At 33.4% G+C, this 27,067-nt stretch overlaps 4 protein-coding genes across 4 annotated transcripts in view; 2 read left to right on the forward strand and 2 right to left on the reverse strand.

Moving 5' to 3' along the window:
- The first annotated feature begins 1,896 nt into the window (after window positions 1-1,896).
- Window positions 1,897-11,180, forward strand: LOC140451366 (uncharacterized). Its single transcript, XM_072545126.1, has 3 exons — window positions 1,897-2,159; window positions 2,216-2,293; window positions 10,673-11,180. The coding sequence occupies exons 1-3, from the start codon at window positions 1,948-1,950 to the stop codon at window positions 11,136-11,138; spliced, it is 756 nt and encodes a 251-aa protein (XP_072401227.1). The 5' UTR covers window positions 1,897-1,947; the 3' UTR covers window positions 11,139-11,180.
- Window positions 11,181-21,483: 10,303 nt separating this feature from the next.
- Window positions 21,484-23,661, reverse strand: Cdk7 (Cyclin-dependent kinase 7). Its single transcript, XM_072543380.1, has 3 exons — window positions 23,188-23,661; window positions 22,845-23,130; window positions 21,484-21,852 (listed from the first exon to the last, which is right to left on the reverse strand). Exons 1-3 carry the CDS (start codon window positions 23,608-23,610, stop codon window positions 21,503-21,505), a joined length of 1,059 nt encoding a protein of 352 aa, XP_072399481.1. The 5' UTR covers window positions 23,611-23,661; the 3' UTR covers window positions 21,484-21,502.
- A 257-nt stretch (window positions 23,662-23,918) lies between these two features.
- Window positions 23,919-25,105, forward strand: LOC140451370 (UPF0488 protein CG14286). Its single transcript, XM_072545129.1, has 3 exons — window positions 23,919-24,187; window positions 24,632-24,766; window positions 24,821-25,105. The coding sequence occupies exons 1-3, from the start codon at window positions 23,974-23,976 to the stop codon at window positions 25,081-25,083; spliced, it is 612 nt and encodes a 203-aa protein (XP_072401230.1). The 5' UTR covers window positions 23,919-23,973; the 3' UTR covers window positions 25,084-25,105.
- Window positions 25,106-25,717: 612 nt separating this feature from the next.
- Window positions 25,718-27,067, reverse strand: part of LOC140451367 (SET and MYND domain-containing protein 4-like) — a 60,218-nt gene continuing 58,868 nt past the window's right edge. The window contains exons 12-13 of the mRNA XM_072545127.1: window positions 26,370-26,532; window positions 25,718-25,877 (exon numbers count right to left, since the gene is read on the reverse strand). Of these exons, the coding sequence (XP_072401228.1) occupies window positions 25,757-25,877; window positions 26,370-26,532 (284 nt within the window). The 3' untranslated portion in view covers window positions 25,718-25,756. The remainder of the gene's footprint in view (window positions 25,878-26,369; window positions 26,533-27,067) is intronic.

Here is a 27,067-nt window from a genome sequence, read left to right on the forward strand (position 1 = left end):
TCAAATTTATACTATAAACAGCGAGCAAAAGTACGTGTTAACGAACAGCTGTCAGAAGAAATTAAAATTAGATGTGGAGTAAGACAGGGATGCGTATTGTCGCCAATTCTTTTTAACGCCTACTCCGAAGAGGTCCTGAAAAAAGCTCTTGAGGGTGAAACAGCTGGAATAAAGGTAAATGGAGTTCCCATTAACAACATTAGATATGCGGACGACACTGTGATTTTAGCCGAAAACATTGAAGATCTTCAGAGACTGGTGACCAGAATAGCAGAGTATGGAAAAGAGTATGGTCTAACAATGAATGTCAAGAAGACGAAATTTATGAGAATATCGAAAACTCAAAGAAATAACGAGAATCTTCTAATAAACGAAACCAACGTCGAACAAGTGGACAAATATGCATACCTGGGAACAATGATTAACTCCACAAATGATTACAATCAGGAGATAAAAATAAGAATAGAAAAGGATAGAGCAAATTTCAACAAAATGAGAAGAGTGCTATGTACCAGGGATTTAAAACTGGAACTAAGAGTTAGGTTGGCGAGGTGCTATGTTTTTTCGACCTTATTTTATGGAATGGAATCTTGGACCTTGAATGCTACATCAATGAAAAAACTGGAATCATTTGAGCTGTGGGTGTACAGAAGAATTTTCTGAAAATATCATGGACAGAACAGGTCACAAACAAAGAGGTTCTGAGAAGGATGAACAAAGAAATGGAAATTTTAAATTCAATAAAAACAAAAAAATTGGAATATCTCGGACATATTACACGTGGAGAGAAATACACCTTGCTCCAACTGATCATGCAGGGAAAGATCCAAGGAAAGAGAAGCATAGGGAGGCGTAGAATGTCATGGCTGCGCAACCTGAGAGAGTGGTACGGATGTACATCAAATGAACTTTTCAGAGCAGCCGTCTTAAAAGTTCGAATAGCTATGATGATTGCCGACCTCCGCCGCGGAGATGGCACTTGAAGAAGAAGATCAGAGGAAGTGAATCAATCCCTGCCGTCCGCAGATTTCAGGTGTTTTCTTACCCAGGAAACTAGTACCTGCTAAGAGCAGAGTTACGGATGAAGTCTACAACGGCATTTTTGGCGGAGAAGAAAGTCTTCACATTGGTTTGGATAGTAGACGATGCAGCCTTTGTTAACGCTTTTGATGATTTCATCCATAATCAAATTGAAGAGCATGGGGCTTAATGAATCCCTTTGTCATATTCCGCTGCCTATATCCATAGGTTCTGTAAGTTGTCCATCTATTCTGGATCTATGAAACTGGCTATATACCAACGGATTGGATGTTGTTAACAAATAAATAAAGATTATGTTTCGTGACATGGTGCATTAATTGTCTCGTAAAATAGTCTTGTCGAATATCATTTGAGAGAAAATTATTTACCGGCAAAATTTTCTTCTGGTTTTATTCAAGTTTGTTACCTTTTGGCAACTTTCGCTTATGAAATTTTGACAAAATCACTCGACTGACCACAAATCACCAAACTCTAGTGGTCTGTGCGACTGACATCTCGTGATTTAATTGTCAAAATTTAATTCGCAAAAATTGCCAGGCAACACACTTTCATACCGGTTGAAAATATTGCCGGCAAAAGTTTCTCTCTTATGATATAAATATTATATACGACAATAATGTTTGTGTATTTTAGTGTGTAGATATTTAACTTTAAAAATAGAAACCTGTGATTTAAAATAATTCCAAGAATGTTTTTGCCACTCTTACTGATGCTGATATTTAAATTACCGATAATAAAAGAAACGACGAAAACCATTTGCGAGAATTAACACTCTTCTAACAAATGTTTAACTTCGCTGCGTAAAATATTCATACGTTGTTGATGCTAATTAAATTATATCTGGCAAATATAAAAGATTAATAACGAAAACATTCCTCGCAGTTTACGCCACAAAATTCACCAAAAATGTTGCGGCTTTCTTTCTTGTTTGTAGCGATCCTTTCAGCTAGGCTCGATGCCGCTGTTTTGAAAGACGATTTTGACTACATCCCCGATAGGCCGCAAGACCCGAAGGAAGTCACATCTAGCTCCTCAGTGGATCCTCTAAGTCCTGAAAATGGTGAAATTGATGTTCTCGAGGGAAATTTGACGGATTTTAACAACACCTCAAAGGATTTGTAGGTTTTGTAAAACAATTTATGGACAAAATGAACTTATTGTTTTTTTGTTGCAGGTTTGTGATAAAAACAGTTGTTTATGAAATAGGAATTTTGACGGATATTGGAAATGACACTAACTTCGATAATGAAACGTAAGTACGATTTATATTATTTTGTTTTATTGTTTTTCTTCATTCTTCCTTGATAGTCATGCGGCTATTATATTTTCGGATGCCTTCTCATTGAATGTGTATTCTTGGAATTGAGTATTTTTTTTTAGATACATACTAGTACAGTAAGATCTCGTTTTATTCGGTGGATACGTTCCACAGAAAAGCGCATATAAAAAAATTGCAAAAAATAAGACATTATTTACCTCGAAAAAGTAGGGATACGTCCCATAGCCTTCTAAAATTACATAAAACCAAGACAAAAACAAAAAAGTTTGCAGAAATTAAAAGAAATAGGCTGCATGATAAATTATTATTATTATTATACATAAGTGAGGGCAGAGGAACTAAGTCCCTATTATGGCCAAAAACAAAGAAATTTCATTAATAACCTACTAGTAAATAACAAAATTACAAAAAAAAGAAATAAAATTACAATTTTTGGTTTAAAAGATAAACAATGTTTTAACTATAATGTAAAACGGTCAAGTCTGTTTTTGAACGAGTTGGTAGAGGGAGCAGAGACAATGTTATCGTTAAGGTTATTCCAGCACTCAAAAACTCTATTTGGTAAAAAGTTCTGCCTTGATCTTGTAGAAAAATTTTTTTTCTTCAGTTTGAACTGATGACCTCTGAGGCGTTCATCTTGATTAATGATAAAAATTTCATCGAGATTTCCAAAATTGAATTTTAATATTTCAAAAGTTGTAATTAAGTCTCCACGTTGTCGGCGAAGTTCAAAGGAAGTTAGGTTAGCCATACTAAGTCTTTCTGCATAAGAAGGTCTTCTCGGTCCCAAAGAAATTCGAGTGGCTTTTCTTTGGACGTTTTCCAACATAGTCTTGTCTCGAACCAGATCAGGATACCACGTTGGTCCAGCGTATTCAAGTATGGGTCTTACGTAAAGAGTGTAAAGTTTACAGAATGATTGCATTGAAACTCTCGAAAAACACCTCCGAATAAGATACAGTCTGGAGTTCGCACGTTTACAAATAGAGGTAATATGGTCGGATCAAGTTAGGCTGCTGTTTATGATAACACCAAGATCGTTATACGAAAACACTGAAACTAATGGCTGCCCGTTAACAAAGTACGGCACAAGTGGGTTATTTTTACCAATTCGAAGCACTACACATTTTTAGGCGTTTAAGGGTAGTAAAGTACCGCGAACTCCGAAATGTTCTAGCTTATGTAGAAGTCTGCCCTTAGGTACACGGTCAAAGGCTTTAGAGAAATCTAGATAAACAACGTCGACCGGCTGTGAACTGTTAAGGGATGACGTCCAGTCGTTAACACAATGTAAGAGATTGGTTAGAGTAGAGCGACCAGAGACAAATCCATGTTGTTGTGTTGGAATAACATGTTCCTGGAGAAGGAATTTGGTCATCTCCTCGGAGATAATGGCTTCCATAACTTTGGCAACTACTGGCAGCAAGCTAATAGGACGATAATTGTTGGGATCGAGTTTGTTGCCATTTTTAAAAACAGGGGTTACTGAAGCTAATTTCCAACTAGGGGGTAAGGAGTTCTGGATGAAAGAATTTTACATAATTAACGTTAAGGGTATTGCAAGCGTGTCTGCGCACCTTTTTAACAGTTTTGGTGTTAAACCATCTATACCGGGTGAAGCGGCTGTGAGAAGTTTAATTAAGTGTTGTTTGACATGATCCACTGTGAATTCAACTTGCTGTAAGGATGCGCCGACACGATTACAGTTAATAGCAGGTAGATAACCATCATTCGATTCTTTATTCAAAACCTGTGAAGATGCTAAAGAGAGAGTTTCGGAAGATTCTTTGTCAGAAGAGCATAAAGTCTGGTTGGATTTTTGAAGTAGAGGAATGGAAACTTTAGACGTCATGGAGGAACGTATGTATTTGTAGACTTTTTTAATGTTACCGCTTTCGATAACATTTGCTTCAAAATTTTGTCTTACGGTTTTTAGAGATGTTTTTAAGTTATTTGAAAATCTGCGGTGGCTTTGGAAATCACTAAGAAGCCCGGTGTGTTTAAATTTTCGCCATAGATGTCTTTTGTGGTTAATTTGTTTAATTGCTGTTCGATTTATCCAGGGTTTAAGGTTGTTTTTATAACTCTTACGGAAAGTGGTATTTGTAGAAATTATATTGTGGACTTTATCGAGAAATGCAGTCCACATTAATGAGGGGTCATTTAAGTTTGCAAAAAATAAATGCCAGTCGATTTGAGAGAGTTCGATGTCCACTTCAGAAATGTCGGTAGTAGCATATGTTACAATATTATTTTTGCGGGGTAATATTTGATTGAACTGAATGTGAGCCGTTATAACTGCATGATCTGACTTTCCTACAGGAGAACTGACGTCGAGAGATGAAATCAGATGTTCGTCATTAATAAGCACTAGATCTAAAGTAGAAGGTTGGTTATTATTTCTAAATCTAGTGGGTTCTGTAATGAGTTGTATCAGGTTTGAATTTACTACAAAGCTTTTAAATAAATTATGAGCGTTTTCGGCGTCAGATAATGAAGTCATTGGCCAGGTAATCTCTGGGAAGTTAAAATCTCCAGTAATGATAAGATTATCAAGAGATGATAGTTCTTCTAGTTTTGTGAAGAAAACATTATCGTGTGCAAGTAGTGTAGTAGGTGGACGATATATACATACTAAATTCAGGCAAAAAGAATTTTTAGTAACAGATAAGTGAATTGCATCTATTCCAGTAATATCTATTAGCTTAATGTTAATTTTGACAGTTGTGGTAATAATATTAGATAAGTAAATGCATACACCGCCACCCACACGATTTTCTCTGTCTTTACGATATATTGTATATCCATTTATATTAACAGAGGAGTCAGGAATTGTGGGTTTAAGCCAGGATTCGGCAATACAAATAATGTCCGGTTTAAGAAGTTGCACTGTGCATACAAATTCGTCAAACTTAGCGGAAAGTGAATCTAAATTAGTATATAGAAATAGCGAGTCATTAAATTTGTCGGTGGAAAAATTATAAACGAAATTTCGTGATTCTGGGAGTGCCATTGATGTATTTAATAGTTAAATCATGTTCACCGTTATTTTTGCGAGTTTCTAGCTCACTTCGGAGTTCTTTTAAACGTACTTGTTGGATAGGCGTCTTGTCGTCAATTATTGAGAATTTTTCCGTGGCTTTGTTCTCCAGAAGTTTGGCTTTATTTCTCAGAATATCTTTAACGTGGTATTCCGAACCCATTACTACCTTTATCATTCGGGGAAATCGTTGGTTTGCTTTGCCGACTCTGTAGAAGGTGATTTGCTTTTCCTGGCAGCCAACAGTATCCAAAACAAGCTTAACCTTATTCGCGTCGTCATCTTTTCTGCGTTGTGCATCTCCAGAGGAAGATTCTGTTACGCCTCTAATTAGAATATTTTTAGCACGTGTTATGCGATCTACAGCTTCGTTAGCAATATTATCCGTGAATTCGGTAGACTTAAATAAATCAATCTGGCTGAGCTTATTGTTTAACTCGAATTTTTTGTCGGGTGACGCGATCCTCCGAAGAAAGGTCGGTGCATGTGATATGTATTTGACGCTTACATCCATCGCACTGGAGTTTGCGGTCAGCTGTCGCTATGGTTTTCGAGACAAGGATCTACAGACCGAGCGTGTCTTATAAAATCCACGACTTCGCGCAATCGTACTTGTGAGTTCGTGAACTGTGATAGTCAACTGGAGTTACAATTTGCCAAATTTAAATGTAGTCGTTTCCACTCATTCATATTAATATTATAAGTAATGTATAATATAACAAATTTTTTAATATTGCTAATTTTATTAAAGATTTTAATATTGTTTTTTTTATATTAATAATAATATTAAGTAATTAAATATTGCACCTTGCTTAAAAAAAGTACGAGATAAATAACTCGTTTTTTTTATATGAAAGTGCAATTTTCCTGCAAATGCTTGGTTTTTTGATAAGATAATACAAATTGTATGATGATGATGAGTATCTAAACGTTGGGTAGTCAGTGGCGAATCTACGAGGAGGTAAAAAGGATCTTCTGAATTTGCCAATTCTTTGACTGAACATACAACCAAGAGAGGATGGAATGTTGTCAGACCATTAATAATATTGAAATATAACCAGTACGTGACAGGAAACGATGTAGAATATGTTCTATCGATAAAAATAGAAAAAACACAATTTACGAGTGTGCTGATTGTGACAAAAAAAACCTGGACTATGCATAGGATATTGTTTTCGCAAATACCATTCAACCAACGGATAGATTGCATTCAGTATATTAGTTTAAATAAAAATCTTATTTTCTAAAGACCTTTTAATTGTTACCTGATGTCCCACTAACAATTTCTAATCTGAAAATATAAATATCCTGAGAACTTTCACAAATGTTAGGGATAATAAATTGAAATCCTTTAACAAAAGGCTATAGCTATAATTTGAATAAGCTGGTTTTGCCGATTTGATTTTCTTATTACTAATTAACATAATAGGCAGGTATTATACATAGTCACAATTCTCTTAAAGATTTTTGTTTCATTGAAAACTGAACCTGATATTTCAGAACCAGATGAACAGGTGCTATTTCGTCTAATTTATGAGTTTACATTATAAATACTAAACTAAATTTATAATATTTCACAACGGTCAAAAACCACACTTAAAAGTATTCACACCACAGAATATTAGTTAACGCAAATATTCAAACAGAATCAACAACCAAACATCCGACACAGTGTCTCAAGTACGATTGCGCGAAGCCGTGGATTTTATAAGACACGCTCGGTCTGTAGATCCTTGTGTTTTCGAGCAGTTCGAACAAAAAGAGGTGGACGGCATGGTCCGGTTTTTCGTGTGTGTAATTAGTATTTGGTTTTATATTAATTCGAATATCTGAAAGAAATTCATACAAAAGCTTAAAAAAACTGGTCCATATGTCTATTCGTTTTTGTGACTACTTATATTTATTCATATCGTGTCGGTAAACAGGAAAACAGGGGAACCTGTTTATTTTACTAGTAAGGTAAGGACGCCAATTAAGGCCACGTTAAGGTTTAAATGTCTGTAATATTTTATTCGGCAAAGATATGGGGGGAAAAGTCTTATATGCGTATTGCCTAACATTTTAGCTATCGAATTTCACGATAAAATACTTAATAAATAAATAAAGAAATATAAAATTTTAACATTGAATAAATCTTGAATATTTGGCCTTATTTGCAACTATGTAGTAGCTTAATAAGGCAAGTTTCATTTTTTAAATAAATTTACGTGGATAATAAATTTTAAGCCTAAGAATTAAAGAATAAATACAAAGTTTAGTGAAAGAAACTGTTATTCGTATTAAAAAAAAAATTTGTCAATACATTAAGTACATATGGATATCCTTATTGCAACAAACACACTTGCGCATATCAGCCACTCTATCCTCATCACACAAGAAACAGTACCATGAATCTTTTTTTAAATTTGGTTTTGGTTTTGCTGAGCTATGACATTGTGCACTAAATAAATCTCTGGTAACTTCTTGTGCTTTCGCATTAATGGCCTGTCGACGTTTTTTTGTTGATACTTTTAACTTCGGTGTAATCAGCAAACCACTGGACCTAAAACTTGCATTTCGTTCTTCACATGGCTCTGTCTCACTTATTTTTGCAACCTTATTTTTATCATATTTATTTGACGTGTAAACTGCATCACTATAATCCTCGCTGGAGGCTGTACCACTTGTGTAAGACGCCAATGAGTCACTGTCTTCATCTGAGATGTAAGTTTGAAAAACTTTGGTCAGACCTTTTTTTTTTGGTAATTTTCCTTTTCTCACTACTCGAGAATACTTTGCTTTTATTATTTTTGTTTACACCACTGCAGGATAGCTGTTCTTCGAAATTTGTATTGTTTTTGCCAGTTGTTTCAATTTCTGGTTCGGTTGTAGGATTTTCTTTAAAATCTTCGGCGATTGTTTCAAGCTATTGTTGTGTCAGACAACTAGGTGCAAAGGCAGCATCCGGAATAGCATTTGGATTGAATGACCATATTCCAGTTGCTTTAAATCCAGAACAAATATTTTTTTGCGTCATTGCGTTTTTCCTAACCGGAGTAAATATTTGTCCAAATCTTGCTCGGTTGATGGTACATTCGTTATTATGGTTCACCCAAAAATTTAACAACTTCTCATCCCAGTAAGATTCAAAACTCCTGAAGACTGCTTTATCGAGCTCATGGGTGGTGTTGGACGGTAGACAAACATCTTTTTTATTGCGGCTTCCACAATTCTAATGTCTAAATGAGATGAAGCTCTATCAAAAATTAAAAGGGCTGGTCCAGGATTTTTGGATCGGCAGAAGTGATCTAACCACTCTATAATTTCTTGGTCATTACAATTTTTGTTTCTGCTGAAAGACTACAATACCATTCTGGTTTAATTCGGTGCTCTTTCATCATGATAAGTATAGGAAATGCTGTTGCCTATGGCGTTGCCACATGCCACGATTGTTATATTTTCGCCGTGCTCTGGTGCAACGATATGCACCCTTTTAGCACCTTTATTAGCCAATACAGGTGATGCAGTGTAAGCTGGCATTCTTTTCCATCCATGTTGTAAATTTGAGCAGCTTTCCCTGCGAAGCCTTTCTCATATAAAATCTGTCGAAATTTCTAGAAATAGTCACTAATAACTGTACTATTCAATTTTTGAGCTCTGGCCAAATTGAGTATTTGAGCCCGACGCTATGCAATGTCAGGATGCCTAGAAAAAAAAAACAATTTCATCCATTTTTTCTAGCTATCTCCGTTTTAACCGAGAATGGATGCCTTATTCCTGTCTATTAACACAAAAGCATACACGGTTTTTCGTAATATTTTGGGGGTTTATGGCATATTCACGTTACATAATCTTCCTATACGCCTAGCCAATTATCTTCCTGAGGTTTTGTAAGTACTGGAAGCCGCTCAAGTCGTTTTTGTGAATTACCATTAGCTAGATGATTACGTAACGTACGCCGAGGAATATTAAATGTAAGTACTGCCTTATGAACAGCCAAGCCATTTCGTACTGCATTCATTGCAGCTTTAATGGCCTCTTCGGTCTACTGTGCCCTTTTCCTGGTGTACATATCTCCAAAGAAAAAATATTTTAAACGATTATGTTAACAAATTGTTTATAATGTCAGCCAGCTCTTAATAAGGTCAGTCGACTCTTGATAAGGCCAATCAATTGGCCTTATTAGGGCACTGTCTATTTTTCTATTTAACATAAAAGAACATTAATAAAAAACAATATAGCGAAAAAACAGTACAAGTTCCTAAAAGAGTATCAATTTTCTATTGCTTTACAAAGAAATAATGTTTGGTATATATTATTTAAGTAACTTTATAGTGATTTTATAACTTACCTAAAATTTATAACCGAACTTAAGTTCCGAACCGTAGTAAACCGAAGTAACCGAACCGTAGTAAACACGTGTCTGGTATATTTCGCGCTGCTGTTTGATACTACCGACTAGTGATGAGAAGGTCACGAACGATCCGTTCACAAAGATCGAATCCTTTCGAAGACCCGTGATTGATACAATCACGTTCTGTGACCCTATCTTTCGAATGATCCTATGAACGATGCTGTCCAGTGTTTACAAAACGAACTGTGTGATAGCGACATGTTGATCGGTCAATTCATCATAGCGCAATTAATTGGAACGGGGAAGCCCCTACGATGCAAAACTGTAAAATTATATACATTCAAATTGTCGAGAATGGTCCCGTAGTCTATTCTGATTCACACTTGACCTTTACACAACAAATTTAATTAAGTAGTCGTTCATATGAACGGATCTTTATGAACGGATCATTTTAATGATTGACCTGGAAGACTCGAAATGAACCAAGTCTTCCCATCACTAGTTTACTATAATAGAACTAGATATAAAACTATCTCCTTGTACTATCTTCTCTCTAACTTCTATCTTCTGTACTAAGTTCTCTCTCTCTCTTTCTCTCTCTCTCTGTGTCTCTCTGTATCTCTGTCTCTCTGTCTCTGTCTGTTTCTCTTTCTCTGTCTCTGTCTCTGTCTCTGTCTCTGTCTCTGTCTCTGTCTCTGTCTCTGTCTCTGTCTCTCTCCTTCTCTCTCTCTCTGTCTCTCTCTTTCTTTCTCTGTCTCTCTCCCTCTCTGTCTCATTTTCTCTCTCTTTCTTTCTCTATTTCTCTCTCTCTAGGTTTTTGACTTAAGGTCTTGGTTAGATCTTGATTTCTATAGCGTAAATTAGAGTCAACGTTAATAGAATTATTTTTTTATACTATTCTTAAATCTAGATATGCTTTATTAAAAACTATTTTTTTTTATTAATGTTCTTATAAAGTTCAAATATTCTTTTGTTTTAGCCATGAACAAATCGACGTTTCATTTTTCGATCCAGCCCACAACGGCTCCATCATAGACCTATCCCAAATCCCAATACCGATTCAAACCAACGTCAGCGGAGTCTCTATCACTGGATTACTACCAGCCAACTTCGGTGACCTGAATTTACTTAAAAATGGCACTCCTACCGTACAAGGATCACACTTTCCTTTGTTCCCGAACAAACAAGTCAGAGTAATCCATAACGTGAGTACAACTGACAGAGATAGAACCAACGACGTCTTGTCTAGTTTGCCGGAATTGTTGGGCTTGGGAGACTTCATAAAATACGACGATTCTTCGTCTGAAGAATCGAAGGAACATAGTAGCGATGAAAGTAAGGATAATAGCGAATCTAAAGGAAAGAAAAATAAGAAACACAAGGAATCAAGCGATTCCAGTGAGTCAAGCGAATCAAACGAAGAAAACAAAAAGAAAAAACATTAATTCTGTAATTTATTATAATTTGTATAAACGATCTATTAAACACTTGCTTGTTTTATTTTACTTACGTAGCAATGCATTTTCAATTACCGAAAAATAACTGTAATATAACTGTAGTAATAGTACAGGTCTCAGGTTCAAAAAAAGACGCCAAATCATCCACTAGAATTTGAAACATGGATAACTACATTAACCCTAAAAAGCGAAGAGCCGAGAGGTCAGCAAATGATAGAAAAGGAAAAACATATCGGAGATACATGTCTTAGCAAATTCGGAACATTGATGCCTAGTCTTTTCTGACAGTTTATTATAACTACGTTATTTACAATAAGAAAACAATTTCTGTTTACTTATTATTGTTTGCTATGGACTTTTAACTTATAATTAACAAACTAGGTACGTTGAAGAATGGAATTTGATATCACCCGTTGATACTTGTAATATCTACGTTGATAGTAAAAACATGACACAATGGAATCAATCCTATGAAAACTCTTTCTATGGAACGGACTATAACTGCTTAATCCATGTTTATAAAACCATAATAAGATATAAAATAGATTACGGTTCCATAATATATACATCTGCTAAAGAATCCTTATTACATCCCCTTGACGTTATTCAAACTACAGCATTAAGAATAGCCACAGGAGCATTCCGGATTAAATATAGAAGGATGCATTTAACTCTCACATATGCATTTGCCGCTAATTCTAATCGAAACAATCCAACTAGAAATAACATATTAACTGATCTTTTAAAAACTTATATACTGAAAATAGAATGCGAAACCACCATTCTATGAGAGAGTTAGGCAAACTCTTCCTTGCCCACTGTGTTAAGTTATGGTGGTGTTGAATCCAGTCACGGACCAGATATTGTAAATCTTTTTGCAGAATACTTTTCTACAGTCTATTTCACTCAAATATGTGACGTACCCAGTGATTCACCTTCACTTGGTCTTACTAACTTGACTGTTTTCAACATAACTAAGTATATCTGATATTTATTTAACATTATCAGAACAGGTTTCTAGTGAATAAGGGTCCTGGTCCTGATGGATTGCCTCCCAGCTTTCTTAAGAATTGTTGTTTTATAATATTATCCAGACCTCTTTTTCACATTTTTTAATCTAACCTTAAATAAGGGTGAATTTCCAGAATGCTGGAAAAATTGTTTTTTAACACCTATTTTTAAAGAGGGAGATAATTCATTGGTGAATAATTACAGGCCCATTATTATAATTAGTCTAATACCAAAGATATTTTAATGTTTTGTATGTGACTATCTTAAAGCTTCACTTGAAAAGCAGCTAGTAGACCAACAATTTGGATTTCGGAATAGCAAATCAACTGAATGTAATATACTAGTGTTTGTAGACTTCCTGAGGAAGGCCAAGGAGAGGGGCTGTAGGGTAGGGGAGGACGGGGTAATGCCGTCATACGGGGCAATTCCGTCACCAAGTATTTTTCACAAAATATTAGTCCTGCACGCACCTTACTAACGCTGAGACATAGCTTCCGATTGAGCGTGCTTTGATCAGTACAGCTATTGCCGCTTTCAAGGTTGGTTCGTGCGAATATCAGTAAAACCGTTATCGTTTCATATTTCTACTTACTTCTGCCGTATTTATAACTCGAGGCAGGGCCGCCGCCCGTGTGCAACTTAATATTTGCCGCCCCCCTTCCAACACTTTAGACATACATACTATTATTTAAAGAAATGTGCAAAAGATGCATAATATAACAATAATAATTTGTAAATTGATAAATACTTACTGGAACATTTAGACTAATCTCCATGATCCAACGTCCATTAGGATGTCCATCCTAATGTATATCTAATATCCCATCCTAATATCCTAATTTAATCCTCCTTTATCCTAATTTAATAACCATAATCCAACGTCCAGAAAATATGTACCTATATCCTAATATCCTAATTTAAACGTCCATTTAATTAAAATAAACCGTGAATAGAAATATAAACACATAAAAAAACTAAAAACGCACTTGTCGGGCTATATCTTTAATGTCCAATGTCGCACACAATTTATGTTCTATAGATAACATGTTAATGTTCTATATGCTAAAGCAGAAAGTCTATCTTGCTTCATTGAGGATCGCAAATAGTTTTTAATAATCTTAAGTTTTGAAAACGACCGCTCACCCGTAGCTACAGTAACAGGTAGAGTTAGGAATATACGTACTATTATAGTTAAGTTGGGAAATGTTGATACAAGATTATTTTCGTAAATATATTCAAGAATATCACTAGGACTTTTTTCTGCGGAAAAAAATGGTTGAATAGCTTTAATTTCTTCATATAAATCGGTTGCACTAATGTCAGTCTCTGAGCTGTTTATGTCTGTAAGGGCTTAATTCACGTTCTCACAATTGGTTTTAAGTTCACCATCGTTTTTGGTTATGGCATATATTACACTAAAAATGTCTGTGTGCCGTTGAAGTAATTGGAACCGTTCTTCAATTGAACGAAACGTTCTTCAGGCTTTCAATTGATGAAAGCCTGAAAGTCGTTTTCTTTTTCTTTCGGGTGTTTTGAAATTATCACTTAAGAATGAAGCCGGGCGAATTTAACAAAATAAATCCAAAAACACTTCAAATAAGTTGTCCAAATAATGTTTCTAGAAATAATATGTAGCCGTAAGGCATATACGAATAAAATTGCTCTGATCTCGACGTTACTTCGAAATACAGTACCTACTGTACAAAAGAAACGGGTACACTACTATATTTTACAAACAAAATCGTTTATTAAAAGCGTGTCTAAATTCATCGAATTCTCAACTAAGACTAAGCATAAGACATGATAACCCATCTATAAACATAACCATAGGAACAATATTATAACAGAAACTTTACAATCACTTGCCTAAATTCTTGTAAAGTATCTACATGTGAAATCCCAAATAACTGAAGTCCGAAAGCCGCCAGCCGCTTTGAATTAAAAGGAATTCCCGAAACTGCTTTATGACTGTACCTGCAAAAGGGCGGCAGTTCATACAATAAATAATATTTTCTGACATTTTTTTTAGATTAGGATGAAAAAAAAGGAGTGTACATGATAAATGAAACGCATTTAAATATTATCACGTACTGAATAATTATTATTGTTTGGAATATTAGAGTTCACAGAATTACCTGAATCATTACTATTTAAGTAATTATTTGAATTTCTTTTCGTTTTAAAAAAGTATTATCATCAGTGGACTGCTTTTGGCCGCCCCTATTGTTAGCCGCCCGTGTGCGATGCACACTTGGCACATATGGTAGCGGCGGCCCTGACTCGAGGTAATCGTGATAATAAGGTTCTTAACTGGTTTGTTGAATAATTATGTCCTTTAATAATATGATACCTTAGATACTTTTCGGTGAGATTGTTTTTAAATGTTTGGTTATTGTTTGTAGTATGTAGTGATATATCCACCATGTTGTTCTCGAGAGGTAATTCCGTCACTTTACTTCGGGGTAATGCCGCCATGACGGTATTGCCCCGTATTTTCTTATTGAAATGAAAGGTTGACAACGCATTTTTTTTTCTGATTTTCAGATGGTACGATCACGTAAAAGAACAACAGAGAAGGCTATGTGGGAGGAGGAAATCCTCAAACATGCTATTGAAGCAGTTCGCCAAAATGGTGTCTCGCAAAAAAAAGCAGCTACAATAATTGGCATACCCCGAACAACATTAAGGATAGGCTAACGGCAAACGATGGTAGTAAGTCGAGATTGGGTCGGAAATAGGTTTTTTCTGTAGAGCAAGAACAAAACTTAGCAGAGCATGTGGTTAGCCTATCAAAACTATTTTATGGCATCGCTACAAGTGAACGAAGACGACTGGCTTTCGAATTGGCTGAAAAACATCAAATCAAACACAACTTTAACAAAGAGACCAAGTTGGCCGGGATAGATTGGTTAAATGGATTTATCAGCAGGTATAAAATTAGTTTAAGAAATCCAGAAGCCACTAGCTTAAACAGGGTCAAAGCATTTAATAAAGATGAAGTTCATTTGTTTTACAAAAATTTAGACAGTGTAATGACTAAGTATAACTTTCCACAGAATCGTATCCATAATATGGACGAAACTGGAATTTCCACAGTACAAAAACCGGGAAAAATTCTTGCACCAAGAGGACAGAAGCAAGTGGGAGGAGTTACGAGTTGGAAGCGTAACAAGAAGATCACTGTAGTGTGTGCCATGAGCGCTTCAGGAATAAATACGCCCCCAATGTTTATTTAGCCAAGGCACCTCCTGGAGCCATTTATAGATGTTCACACAATGGGTGGTCCAACGAAGATTTATTTTTAGATTGGCTGAAACATTTCCAGACAACCACTAAGTCAAGTGAAGAGGACCCTGTCCTTCTGTTAATAGATAATCATGGAACCCATATTTCTTTGCCATGTTATGACTTTTGCCATTCAAACCACATTCACGCTGTGTCGCTTCCACCTCATTCCTCGCACAGACTTCAGCCCTTAGATGTATCTTTCTACGGGCCTCTTAAGAATGCGTTCAATAAGGAGTGTGATAATTTTATAAAAACAAATTTTCATCAAAAAATCACTCCATACGATATTGCTCCGATATTCAGCAAAGCTTAAGTACTTGAGGATTGCTACCCTTGAAAAGGCAGTGGCAGGATTCAAAGCATGTGGAATTTTTCCGTTTCAACCAGATAAATTCAGTGAAGAAGATTTTGCTCCTGCTCATTCAGTCATAGAGCAAATAATTGTTGATGACAAGGAGGAAAATTCTGAAAAACTCAATGATACCTCTACTAATAAGGCACCTATTAATGAAAATCCTCCTGAAAGTGCTGCTACTGCTACTGCTATCGAGATTATTAATCGTAGTCAACCGGGGACATCGTCAGAAAAAGTAGATTTTTCAAAAAGCATTCTCGACATTTCACCAATGCCAACTAACAGGACCGATCCTAAACAAAAAGGTCAGGATAGAAAGCAACGTTCTAATATTCTGACTTCGACACCAATGAAAGATATCGTGCAAGATGCTAAAGAAAAAAGGGAGTTGAAGCAAAAAGCGAAAGCAGTGAAACGAAATTTTACAGATTGCGAAAATAACAAAAATATTGGAAAAAAATCAAAAAAAAATGAAACAAAACAGAAGGACGTTTATATCTGAAGACGAGCTTTCTAAGAACAAAAAAAAACAAAGAAAACGAAGAAAACTATCAGACCAAAATTCGATTTTGATGAAATATAGTCAGAAGATTTTGATGATGACAAACTTTGTGATGATGATTCAAATGATGATATCTCCCTACCCACTGTGTTTGCCGATGAGGAGAAATGTTTAATTTGTGGAGAATTTGGAGACACTGAACTTTGGTATCGCTGTACACTTTTTGCTCGAAATGAGCTCATTCTCAATGCAGTGGGAAAGACAGTGCCAAAAATTTTGTTTGTGACTTCTGTGAATAGAATAGTAGGTTGTTTTTAGGTTATGTTTTCATTTATCATTCATTATACCGTTATTTTTTTATGTTTCCAAATAAAATTTCAATAAAGATATTTGCTTAGAACATGTTTTATAGAGAAGTCTTATCCATCATTTCAGTTCAGTAGGTGGCGCAATGCCGTCACGTTACACAAAAAGGTGTTGCGTTTATTGTCGCTTAATCAAGGCGAATGAAAAATTTCTGAAAACTAATTCAAGTTAAAAACTTAGTTCTTAGATCGCTAGCATAGTTACATATTTCTTTCATCTCAAAATTAAGTCACAAAAAATGATGATCTCTTAAGGTGACGCCATTACCCCGCCCTCCCCTACATGCACTATCACTTATTTCTCCAGGGCCTTTATAGGGTGTTAATGGGCCACTCCTTAGATGGCTGAACATACTTGATTGGCCAAGTTCAGATGGTGTGTATCAGGGATTTTGTTTCCAGTGAGATTAAGGTTCATTAAGGAGTACCCCAAGGTTCTCATTTGGGACCCGTTATTTAACATATCCATCAATGATATACACCACTGCGTCCAGCACAGTTCACCTCTTCTTTTTGCGTACGATCTAAAGTTCTACACAATTATCAATAATACAGAAGATTGTGTTAATGTTCAACACAATCTCGATCAGTTGAGTGAGTGGTGTGTGTTGAATGCCATGGCCCTGAATGCATCCAAGTATCAAGCTGATTCTTTTGGACGATCGAGAGACACAATGGAATATAATTATAATATACAGAACATTCTTGTTGACTGGGTTACCGAAATTCTTGATCTGGGAATTAATTTAGACTTTAAACTTTTATTTGAATCACATTATATGGCAATAAGTCTTTACAAATGCTTGGCTTCATAAAAAGATTCACTAGAGACTTTCAGAATATTAAAGCGATTAAATTACTATATTGTTCTTTAGTCAGACCCCATCTAGAGTATTGTTCTTGAATATGGTCTCCATCTTATAATATTTACGTATCAAAAATTGAGACAGTTCAACGCAAGTTCTTCAAATATGTAGCATATAAACAGGGTTTACCTTTTGAATTAAATCAAGTAAATTATGATCAAATTGAAACCCAACTTGGTATTCTCTCATTGCATGACTGACGAATAATTAAAGATGCAAAGATGCTTTATGGCATAATTAATGCTACAGTCTTGTGTCCTCAGCTACTTGAGCAGGCTGGTCTGCATATAACTATGCATATAATTTTTTATCTCGAGCACTAAAATGGGCTAATATTCACCCAGATCTAGATTTTTTTGCATTGAAGGCTGAATTCATTTCTGGTCTCAGGCATGTGTATATTTGAGTGGCTGTGGAATAGGTAATCATCATTTTGATGTGTACAACTAAATTATGTTATTAAGTTTGTGATATTTATACTTTTTGTTCTATTGTATACATTGTAAACATTGTTAATCTTATTGGGCAGCAGCCCGTTGAAAATAAATAAACTCTCATGTCTTCACAAATTCTGATACTAAATACCTATTCCAACTTCATAAGAGTTTTTATCCCCAATTTTTTCCTTATAAAGTTTTCTATTTCGTCTTTAAGTTGCTCTTTATCTGATGTATCTATTGGTAAACCTCTCATTATTAAGTTGTTCTTCTTGTTTTTTTTTCTGGCATACTTCTATAGTTTCTATTTTTCTATTTTCTCCCCTTTTTGTTTCATGATCTCCGTTTCCTATTTCAGATTTTCATTTTCTTGTTTTAAGTTGTTCATTTGTAGTTTATATTAGTGAGTTATCACTAGACTTCGGCAAATATGCATATTGCATATTTTGCATATTGTGCATATTTTATGCAAATATTTCATATTTTGGCATATTTGTATAAAAGTTTGCATAAAGTGCATAAAAGTTCAGATTTTTATACTGTATTTGAAAATTTTTAAACATACCAATTTATTTCAATTCTTGTATAAAATTTTGTAGTCATTTTAATCAAGAAATGATCTAAGTACGTAATCTCTACAGGTACAAAACATTTACAATTTCAAAGAAGATCAGTTTAAGTAGCCCTCAACATTCTTAGAAAGTCTCGGTCACTGAGGCATTCAGTTATTGGATAATCGCTAAGGGTTTGCTCATTTGCATTTTATGATCTAATCCCCAAATCTATCTACAATTTATTGTATCTTAACAGCAGGTAAATGGCTAATAGTTTTGTTCCTAATTTAGGGATTTTCCAAAATCTCCCAGTTTATTGAATTAGGTACCTAAACATTTCTAATTTGATGCTCAGATTTGTAAATCATTTTTGTTTTGATATTCAAAGCGTAAACACTCGTTGTGCGTAACAAAAAGGAAGATTGTGATTTTATAATGCCTAAAACAACCAGTGCTTCAACTTGGATTAAACCTTATAAAGAGCTGTCTATGGATATGGGAAAAATCTACTGTTCAGTCTGTGGCAAAATTGTAAGTATCTAATATTTTCTATTAAATATCTAATATTTCATACATACAGGGTGTTTCCAAATGACACTCACAACGTTTGACTGTAGATACTTCTCGAAAAATTGAACAAAACGATATAGTTAATGAGGGGTCAAACTTATTTACTTTTCGAGATACAGGGTGTTAAAATTAAAAAAAATTAAATTCTTTTAGTTAATAACAACAATAACTTTAAAACCAATAAACGTATTTACTTGAAATTTAGTACTCGTAGGTTGTTTTTAAATGAAAAATAGCTTCCTTTAGTGAGAAAAAATTGTCCATGGTACAATACAATGGTGTGTATTTAGAAAAATTTTTCACCTTTACTTTTTTTTATGAAGTCAGCTATTCTAAAACACAATTATTTTTATTGTAATTGAATTAACAAAAAAAAAACTTTTGTTGAATTTTAAAATAAGTTATATGATGTACTAATGGTTAGTAACAAAAACTAATTTGTGGATTAATACTGCATTTAAAACACTTAGCGAGTGTTTTTTTTTTCCAAACCAGTTATTTGATTAACCAAAAACACCTTGTATATTTTTATATTTTAAAGGTAGGGTTAAAATAAAGGTTCTTATTTTTATTTATAGATAGCATGTGAGAAGAAATTTCAGATAGACCAACATGTGAGAACTGCTTCACACATTGCAAAAAAAGGAAAAATAGGAGGAAAACATCAAACTTCAATGGCTAAATGTTTTCAATCTACTTCAAAAAAATTAGATGAGCAAGAAACTTTTAATGAAGACTTGTGTCGCGCATTAGTGTCTGCAAACATACCGCTTTCAAAATTAGCAAATGTAAATTTTAGTTCGTTTCTAAAAAAATATTGCAAACATAATCTTCCAAGTGATCGGTCTCTAAGAAGAAATAATGTGAACGGGCTATACTCGTCGGTGTTAATTAATATTAAGGAAGAAATTGCAGATAATTATTTTTACATATCTGTAGACGAAACCACTGATTCCTCAGAAAAGTATATTGCTCATTTATTGATTGGTGTTCTTAAAGAAGATACCTTACCAAAATCTCATCTTATTTCATGCCAGCAACTTGAGAAAACAAATGCTTTAACAATTTCGCGTTTTATACAAGAAACATTAGCAACTTCTTTTCTTCCGACAACTATTCCTTCTAATAAATTACTGCTTATTTTATCGGATGCTGCTCCTTATATGGTGAAAGCAGGACAAAATTTAAAAATATTTTTCCCAGATTTAATACATGTTACTTGTGTAGCGCATGGATTAAACAGAGTTGCAGAGGAAATACGAAAAAAGTTTCCTCTTGTAAATACCATGATATCCAGTGTCAAAAAAGTATTTCTTAAATCTCCTATAAGAATTCAACTTTATAAAGAAATGCTACCTAACATTCCTCTTCCACCACAACCTATTTTAACGCGATGGGGAACATGGTTAGAAGCAGCTAATTTTTATGCAGATCATTTTGTTAAAATAAAGAACATAATTGATACGTTAACAGATGAAAGTTCCCAATCTCTTTTGGATTCTAAACAAACTTTTCAGAGTAACTTGCTTCAACAAAAACTTTCATTTATAAAATCAAATTTTAGTTTTGTTCAAAAAACAATTACTCAGTTAGAATCACCAAAACTGTCATTGTTCGAAAGTACAGCATTAATAAAAGAATTTGCGTCATGTTGTCGGAACGTTAGAGGTAATATTGGAAAAGATATTTTAAAAAAATTTGAAGCTACTATGGAAAAAAATAAAGGTTACCATATTCTTTTTGAAGTAGTCAGTGTTCTAGCTGGAAATATTTCGGAAAAAATTAATTTAGAACCAAATGTTTTGGTTAGTTTGAAAAATGCTCCCGTTACATCAGTTGATGTTGAACGAAGTTTTTCCATATATAAATATATGTACTCAGACAGAAGCCACAAGTTTTTGTTAGAAAATTTTGAACACCACTTGGTCATTTATTGTTACCATAATTCTAAATAAGTTTATTCATACTTAAAAATGATGTAGTTACTTAAAATAAATGTAAATCTTAATGAATAGTAGGAAATATTTAGTTATGTACACTTTTTTTTTAAATAAAATTGTTACTATTTTACGATTTTTTTATTTATTTGTATGCATATTTTGTAAAATATTTGCATATTTTCGGGTAAACACGTGCATATTTATGCGCATATTTTCTACATTTTTATTTGCATATTTGCTGAAGTCTAGTTATCACTAGTTCCATTCCTATTTTGGCTCCCACATGTCTGAAATATGGTTTAACATAGCTGTAAATAAAGTAACATAGACATACAGTTAATAATTTTATTATAGAAATATTCATACATTACTTTACAAAAAAAAAATACAATACTTTTCAAAGTTAATATATTGTTACCATTTTATATTATTATTTTTTATTAGGTAATTAAATAAATATTCATTTAAAAGAATAATCTTTTTGAAGGATTTCCTCCTTCACTATTCTCGTTCAACTTCCTCTTCAATGTAGGTTTATCATTGTCTCTGTTATTTCTTAAGCTCTGAGGAAGAGGAAGTTTGGAACCTATAGTGGGAGCAGGCTTATTACTAAAGAAAGGCATCTGCAAACATTCCGAACATGTTTTTCTTTTGATTGGGTTTAAAACTAGTAAACCCTGTATTAGGTCCAACAAATCATCACCAGCTGCTGTGAAGATCAACTTCAGTGGGATGGCATTGAATGGTTTGAACTCTATGAAGTCTGATAGTGTCTTTAACCCAGGCCAATTTTCCTCTGTAGGATTTCCAAATACTACAATAATAAATCAATAAAAAACTGAAAAATATGGGATATAAAAAGCTGTATATTAAACACTACAGAAATATATGGTAAATAAAAATAATATTGTTCTGAAGCTATTTTCTTGTGGCATTTTAAATTAATTAATATTTAAATGGGAATAAGCCACAATTAAAGGTTAAAATACATTTATTGACGTTTCAATTTCCACTTCGGAAATCGTTCTCAAAATACAAACATTAGTAAAATTTACTAATGTTTGTATTTTGAGAACGATTTCCGAAGTGGAAATTGAAACGTCAATAAATGTATTTTAACCTTTAATTGTGGCTTATTCCCATTTAAATATTAATTAAAATAAAAATAAATATTGAATAATGAGCAAATTTGTTTAATAAAAGGCTCTCAGTATGAATAAACATTTGTCTGTAGGTGATCCAAATTTCACTACTAAACAAAAACGGAAGAGGCAACTAAAGGAACCAAAAAACTAATATCTTGGCATAATGGCATGCAATAATGTGTAGATGAAGCATAAATTTCCTCTCCTTACTACTACTATCTATTACTACTTACTATACTTACTACTATCTAATTATTCTTAATATAGCGAACAAAACAATAGGAAAGCCCTTGAATTTTTTTATTATTGTTTTGTGACAGATGCATTTACATATGTTTAAACAGTGGGGATTACAGGCCAAATGATTACTATGAGCCTACTAAATCGTGTGAGAAAGGATGTAAAACAAAAATCGAGACAAGTAGTTGACAGCCTGTCAGATGACCTAAAGCACTGCTGCACAGTGGAAGGTTCCTATAGAGCTATGTAGGTATAGAGATGAAGAGTTGATTGAAGGGAAGAATGAAAAATTATAAAAAATTTATAGATAAAGATGTTATACCAACAGTCTCGGAACTTCAGTTCCAGGTCTCATAAATATTTAAAAAATAATTTAATTACCTATGGCAGTGTAAAAAGAATTAATTAATTTGATATTTACCATCAAAAATCTTTGTCAATTGATCCAGATCTGATTCTCCTTGAAACAGAGGCACCCTGAGCAACAATTCTGCTAGAATACAACCCACAGCCCACATATCTATACAGGTACTGTACTGTTTGGCTCCAAAAAGAAGCTCAGGTGCTCTGTACCATCTTGTAACAACTTGATGTGTATTAATCCTATTGGGAGATCCATACAGTTTAGCTAAACCAAAATCACCTACTTTTAAGATCCCACTTGAATTAACTAACAAATTATTTGGCTTTAAATCTCTGTGTAGAACCTAGAGGACAGAATAATGTTAAATTTGTCATTAACAGTATGTTTTACATGCACTAACCCAGTTCAAATGAAGATATTCCAACCCATGAAGGGTTTGAAGTATGTAAGACTTGATATTCGCGGTAGTGAGAATTATAGTATTGTCTTTAATTATAACCTCTAGATCTGTGTCCATAAAATCAAAAACTAATGATACATTCGACATATGTCCAAAAACATCTAGAAGGCCAATGATATTTGTATGATGAAGTTCCTGGAGTAATTTAATTTCTCTGAGAGCGGTTCTATTTATTCCATCTTGGGCCTCTTGTCGACTACCTATTTTAATTTTTTTCACAGCTACTATATTGTCCGTGTCTACATCACGAGCTTGATATACTGTTGCAAATTGCCCTTCACCTAAAAATTTAATTTTTTCGTATTTCTTTAGTTTATTTTCCATTGATATCATGATTTCAATTTTATATATACATGTTTTCATATAACGAAGTTTTTCAAATTTGCTAAATATAGGTTAGGTAGTATTAGTACTCGCTAACTTCACGTATGTAAGTTTCAGTCTTGACTCAATTCTTAACAGCCACCAAAACAAACCATTATAACGGTAAAGAGGTTTATTTTATGAGTAATTTTCAATATAAATCTTTTATTTTTACAGATAAGCTATCAAAAACATCATTTTTAGTAATGAAATAATACTTTAAATTTTGAATATATTCAAATTAAATGTTAATGTTGGCTGTATTGACTGTGATGATTGTAAAATGTAAAGTATAGAAGTAGAAACAGGATAACAGCAAACAGCTGACATTTACTTTAACCTCAATAAGTTAACGTAAACAACATGCCACCAAATAAACCAAAATTGTATAAAAACACTGGTAAGGCTAGCCCAAAGCCGCAAAAACCGGTGCAAAATAACATTCCGGTTACCCAACCTAGCACGTCAACAACAACAACTGAAATGCCCAATCAAGAACAATATGAAGTAGAGCTGTACTGGTGTATACAGCAACTACAAAAGGCATTAGGATCTGGTAAATTAAATAACAAACAAGGTCCGTTTATAAAAATAAATATTTAATTAACCCTTAACAGAACAGGTTACAATTTTCGTAATAATTGTCACTTTTTAGTACACAATTGTGTCCCAAATTCCAATGTCAATTAAGATTGGATTTTGCAGTAATTATCTATTGATTTGAGCTAGAGCCTGTTATGCTGCATATTTTCATAGCTTTCTTATATTTTGAACTCCATGTATAATTATTCATATTTCATTCTTACAAACTGTATGTAAGAGACACATAAAATTTGTTCAGATATCAACATATCTGATTAATTTGTGAGAACATTGATGACCAATGTTACAGTTTTCTGAATATTTTCTCTGTGTTGGCTTTCTTGAATAACACACAAATATAATTTGTAACACCTGCTGTTTCATATCCAAAAATTCTGCCTGTCTGGTCAAAGACTTTAATTTATATGCTTATTTTTAGTTCAAGACAATACAAAAGCACTAAATATATTGATGAGCAACACTGCACCACTAGCTAGGAAAAGGCAAGTTATGAGACTATCCTTTGGGGACTACAGGCAAAAAATGGCTACAGAGGAGAAAAAGTTATCCAAAAGTATGAATTTTAAAACTATTTGCAACAATTTTAATAATTCTTTTTTTATTTTAGATGCAGCTAATATGAAACTGAAGCCTGCTACAACTAACAAAAAAACAGTGTTTTTAAAGAAAAGTTTGTTTTCTTCCAATGTAGAAAATAGTTTTAAGTTTAACTTTAGTATAAATGAAAACAATACTGAAGAAACAGTAACTGTTAGTGATAATCAAGAACAAAATAGTGTTAATTCAGAACCTTTTCATTTTACACCATCAAATAATGGCTTTAGATTTAATTTTGATATTGACAGTGAACCATGTGATAAAACTGAATAAAAATGAATGTTTTGTGAAAATGTTTGATGAACCATTTTTGCAATGAACCAAGTATGTAACTTTTTAATTAAATTAGGATACAGGCAGATGAATCTTAAAAGGAATTGGCAGTTTGGTAGTGATTTGTAAGTGTAATAATATAATTATGAACCAACAAGAAAAGCTTTTGAAACACCAGGTCTTCTATACCATTAAAATTACATCTTTGATACTCCTATTTGGATTTTTTGTGAATAATTTGAGTGCAGTAAAGTGTCAACCATGGGAAGGGTTCAACCAGAACATCAAGATAATAAAAACAAGACACCAAAGGTGCTTGACCTTATGTATCTTGAGTGGCTACTTTGTTTTTGATAAGATGATGCAACACAAGCATATGAAACAAAATTTAAGAGCTTTTCCATTCAAGATTTTCATTATTTGAAAAGTTTGTCATGTAGTCAAAAGAGTTATTCTCGAGTAAAGTTATCTCTGATACTCAGTTATATATTTTGATGTCTTCTTTTAACGTAAGTGTAAACAGTGTATAGATTTGTTCTCCAAATACTTACAGTTATTATATTTATCATGTTTTAGAGCTTCAATAACTTACGATATTTACATAATAATTTAGTGGAGGATTCAAATAAAACACTTTATTAAATTAAGAATTAGTAAAATATATTATAAAAAATTATTTGTTTGATATAAATTGAATCTTTCTGCTTAGCCTATTTGTTATGTATGCTGGGTAATACAAATTCAGTACCATTTTAGCCTCTCGTATCATGTGTTCTACATTTTGTAGGAAAGCCCTGAAAAAAAAAACAAAAATGTTATATTCAATGAGACAACTTTTACCGATCTGTATGAGAATTTAATTTTGCATTTAATTATAAATATATTTAGATGTATGAAAAATTATTGTATACTTTTTTTAAGTCCATTTTAAAAACTTTTCACTTATTTAAATAATTATATTTTGCATATATAAACTCCTTGTTAATTTTCATTTAAATCCTGAGCTGTGTTTAAAATTTCAAGTCTCTAGATCATTGGGAAGTTTGAGATAAACAGAAGCAAATTAATAACAAGTGTTCAAACATATATTATCGTTGCTATTACTACTAACAAAAGGTTCCTAGGCAGAACTATTCGCCAAAGAATTTGGTGTAATAATGGACAAGGGCAAGGATAAAGTATTGATAAAGACAAATAAACAAATAATTAATATATATAGTGAATATTGGAAATATTTAGGGTTTACTCACAACATAAGAAAATAATAAATAAAAGGAATATCTTACTTTAAATTAGTGCAATTTTTGGGGCTTCCATTTTGAAGACAATGAAGAATAGCCAAAGCAGCTTCATATAACTTGGTTCCGATACCTCGTGAGTTGTCACCCCTTCTGGCTTTTTCATTTTCCAACCATAAATGAAAATATTTAAACATATTTTCGGCGTCACCTAAAAAACATAAAACATTGATTATGTTTGCAAAAAATTAATTAAATCGCAAATAAATTAGCAAAATACGGGCGAGCATAAATGGCTTTCTTGTGACCCGAGCAGAATCAGAGCATGAATTTGACCAGGAATGGACAATCAGAATTTTTTCTGAAACATGATAACAAAAGTCAGGTTTATGGAACATAATTTAAGAAACCCTAATACAGAACCGTGGTTCGTAATTTTTCGAGCAGAAGTTAGATCGATTGTAGGTTCCATTCATGCCGGCCACCGATTTTTTCTGTCATATGAAGAGAAATGTTCATGTTAGTCGGATCGGTACTCGGCCCAGATGCCGTAGTTGTTCCGATATAATAAGTAACTCTTTGTTAAGACTGTGGAGCCAAGTTTACATAGTAATAAGGAATTTAATTAGATACACTATCAAAGACACAAAAGATCTCGATATGCAATGATGCAAGAAAGTTGCTAAATAGCCTTAAGACACTACACTTTCATCTATAATCAGGACAGAACAGAACTCAATAATATG

This window comes from Diabrotica undecimpunctata, chromosome 9 (assembly GCF_040954645.1).
Source record: "Diabrotica undecimpunctata isolate CICGRU chromosome 9, icDiaUnde3, whole genome shotgun sequence".
NCBI lineage: Eukaryota > Metazoa > Arthropoda > Insecta > Coleoptera > Chrysomelidae > Diabrotica > Diabrotica undecimpunctata.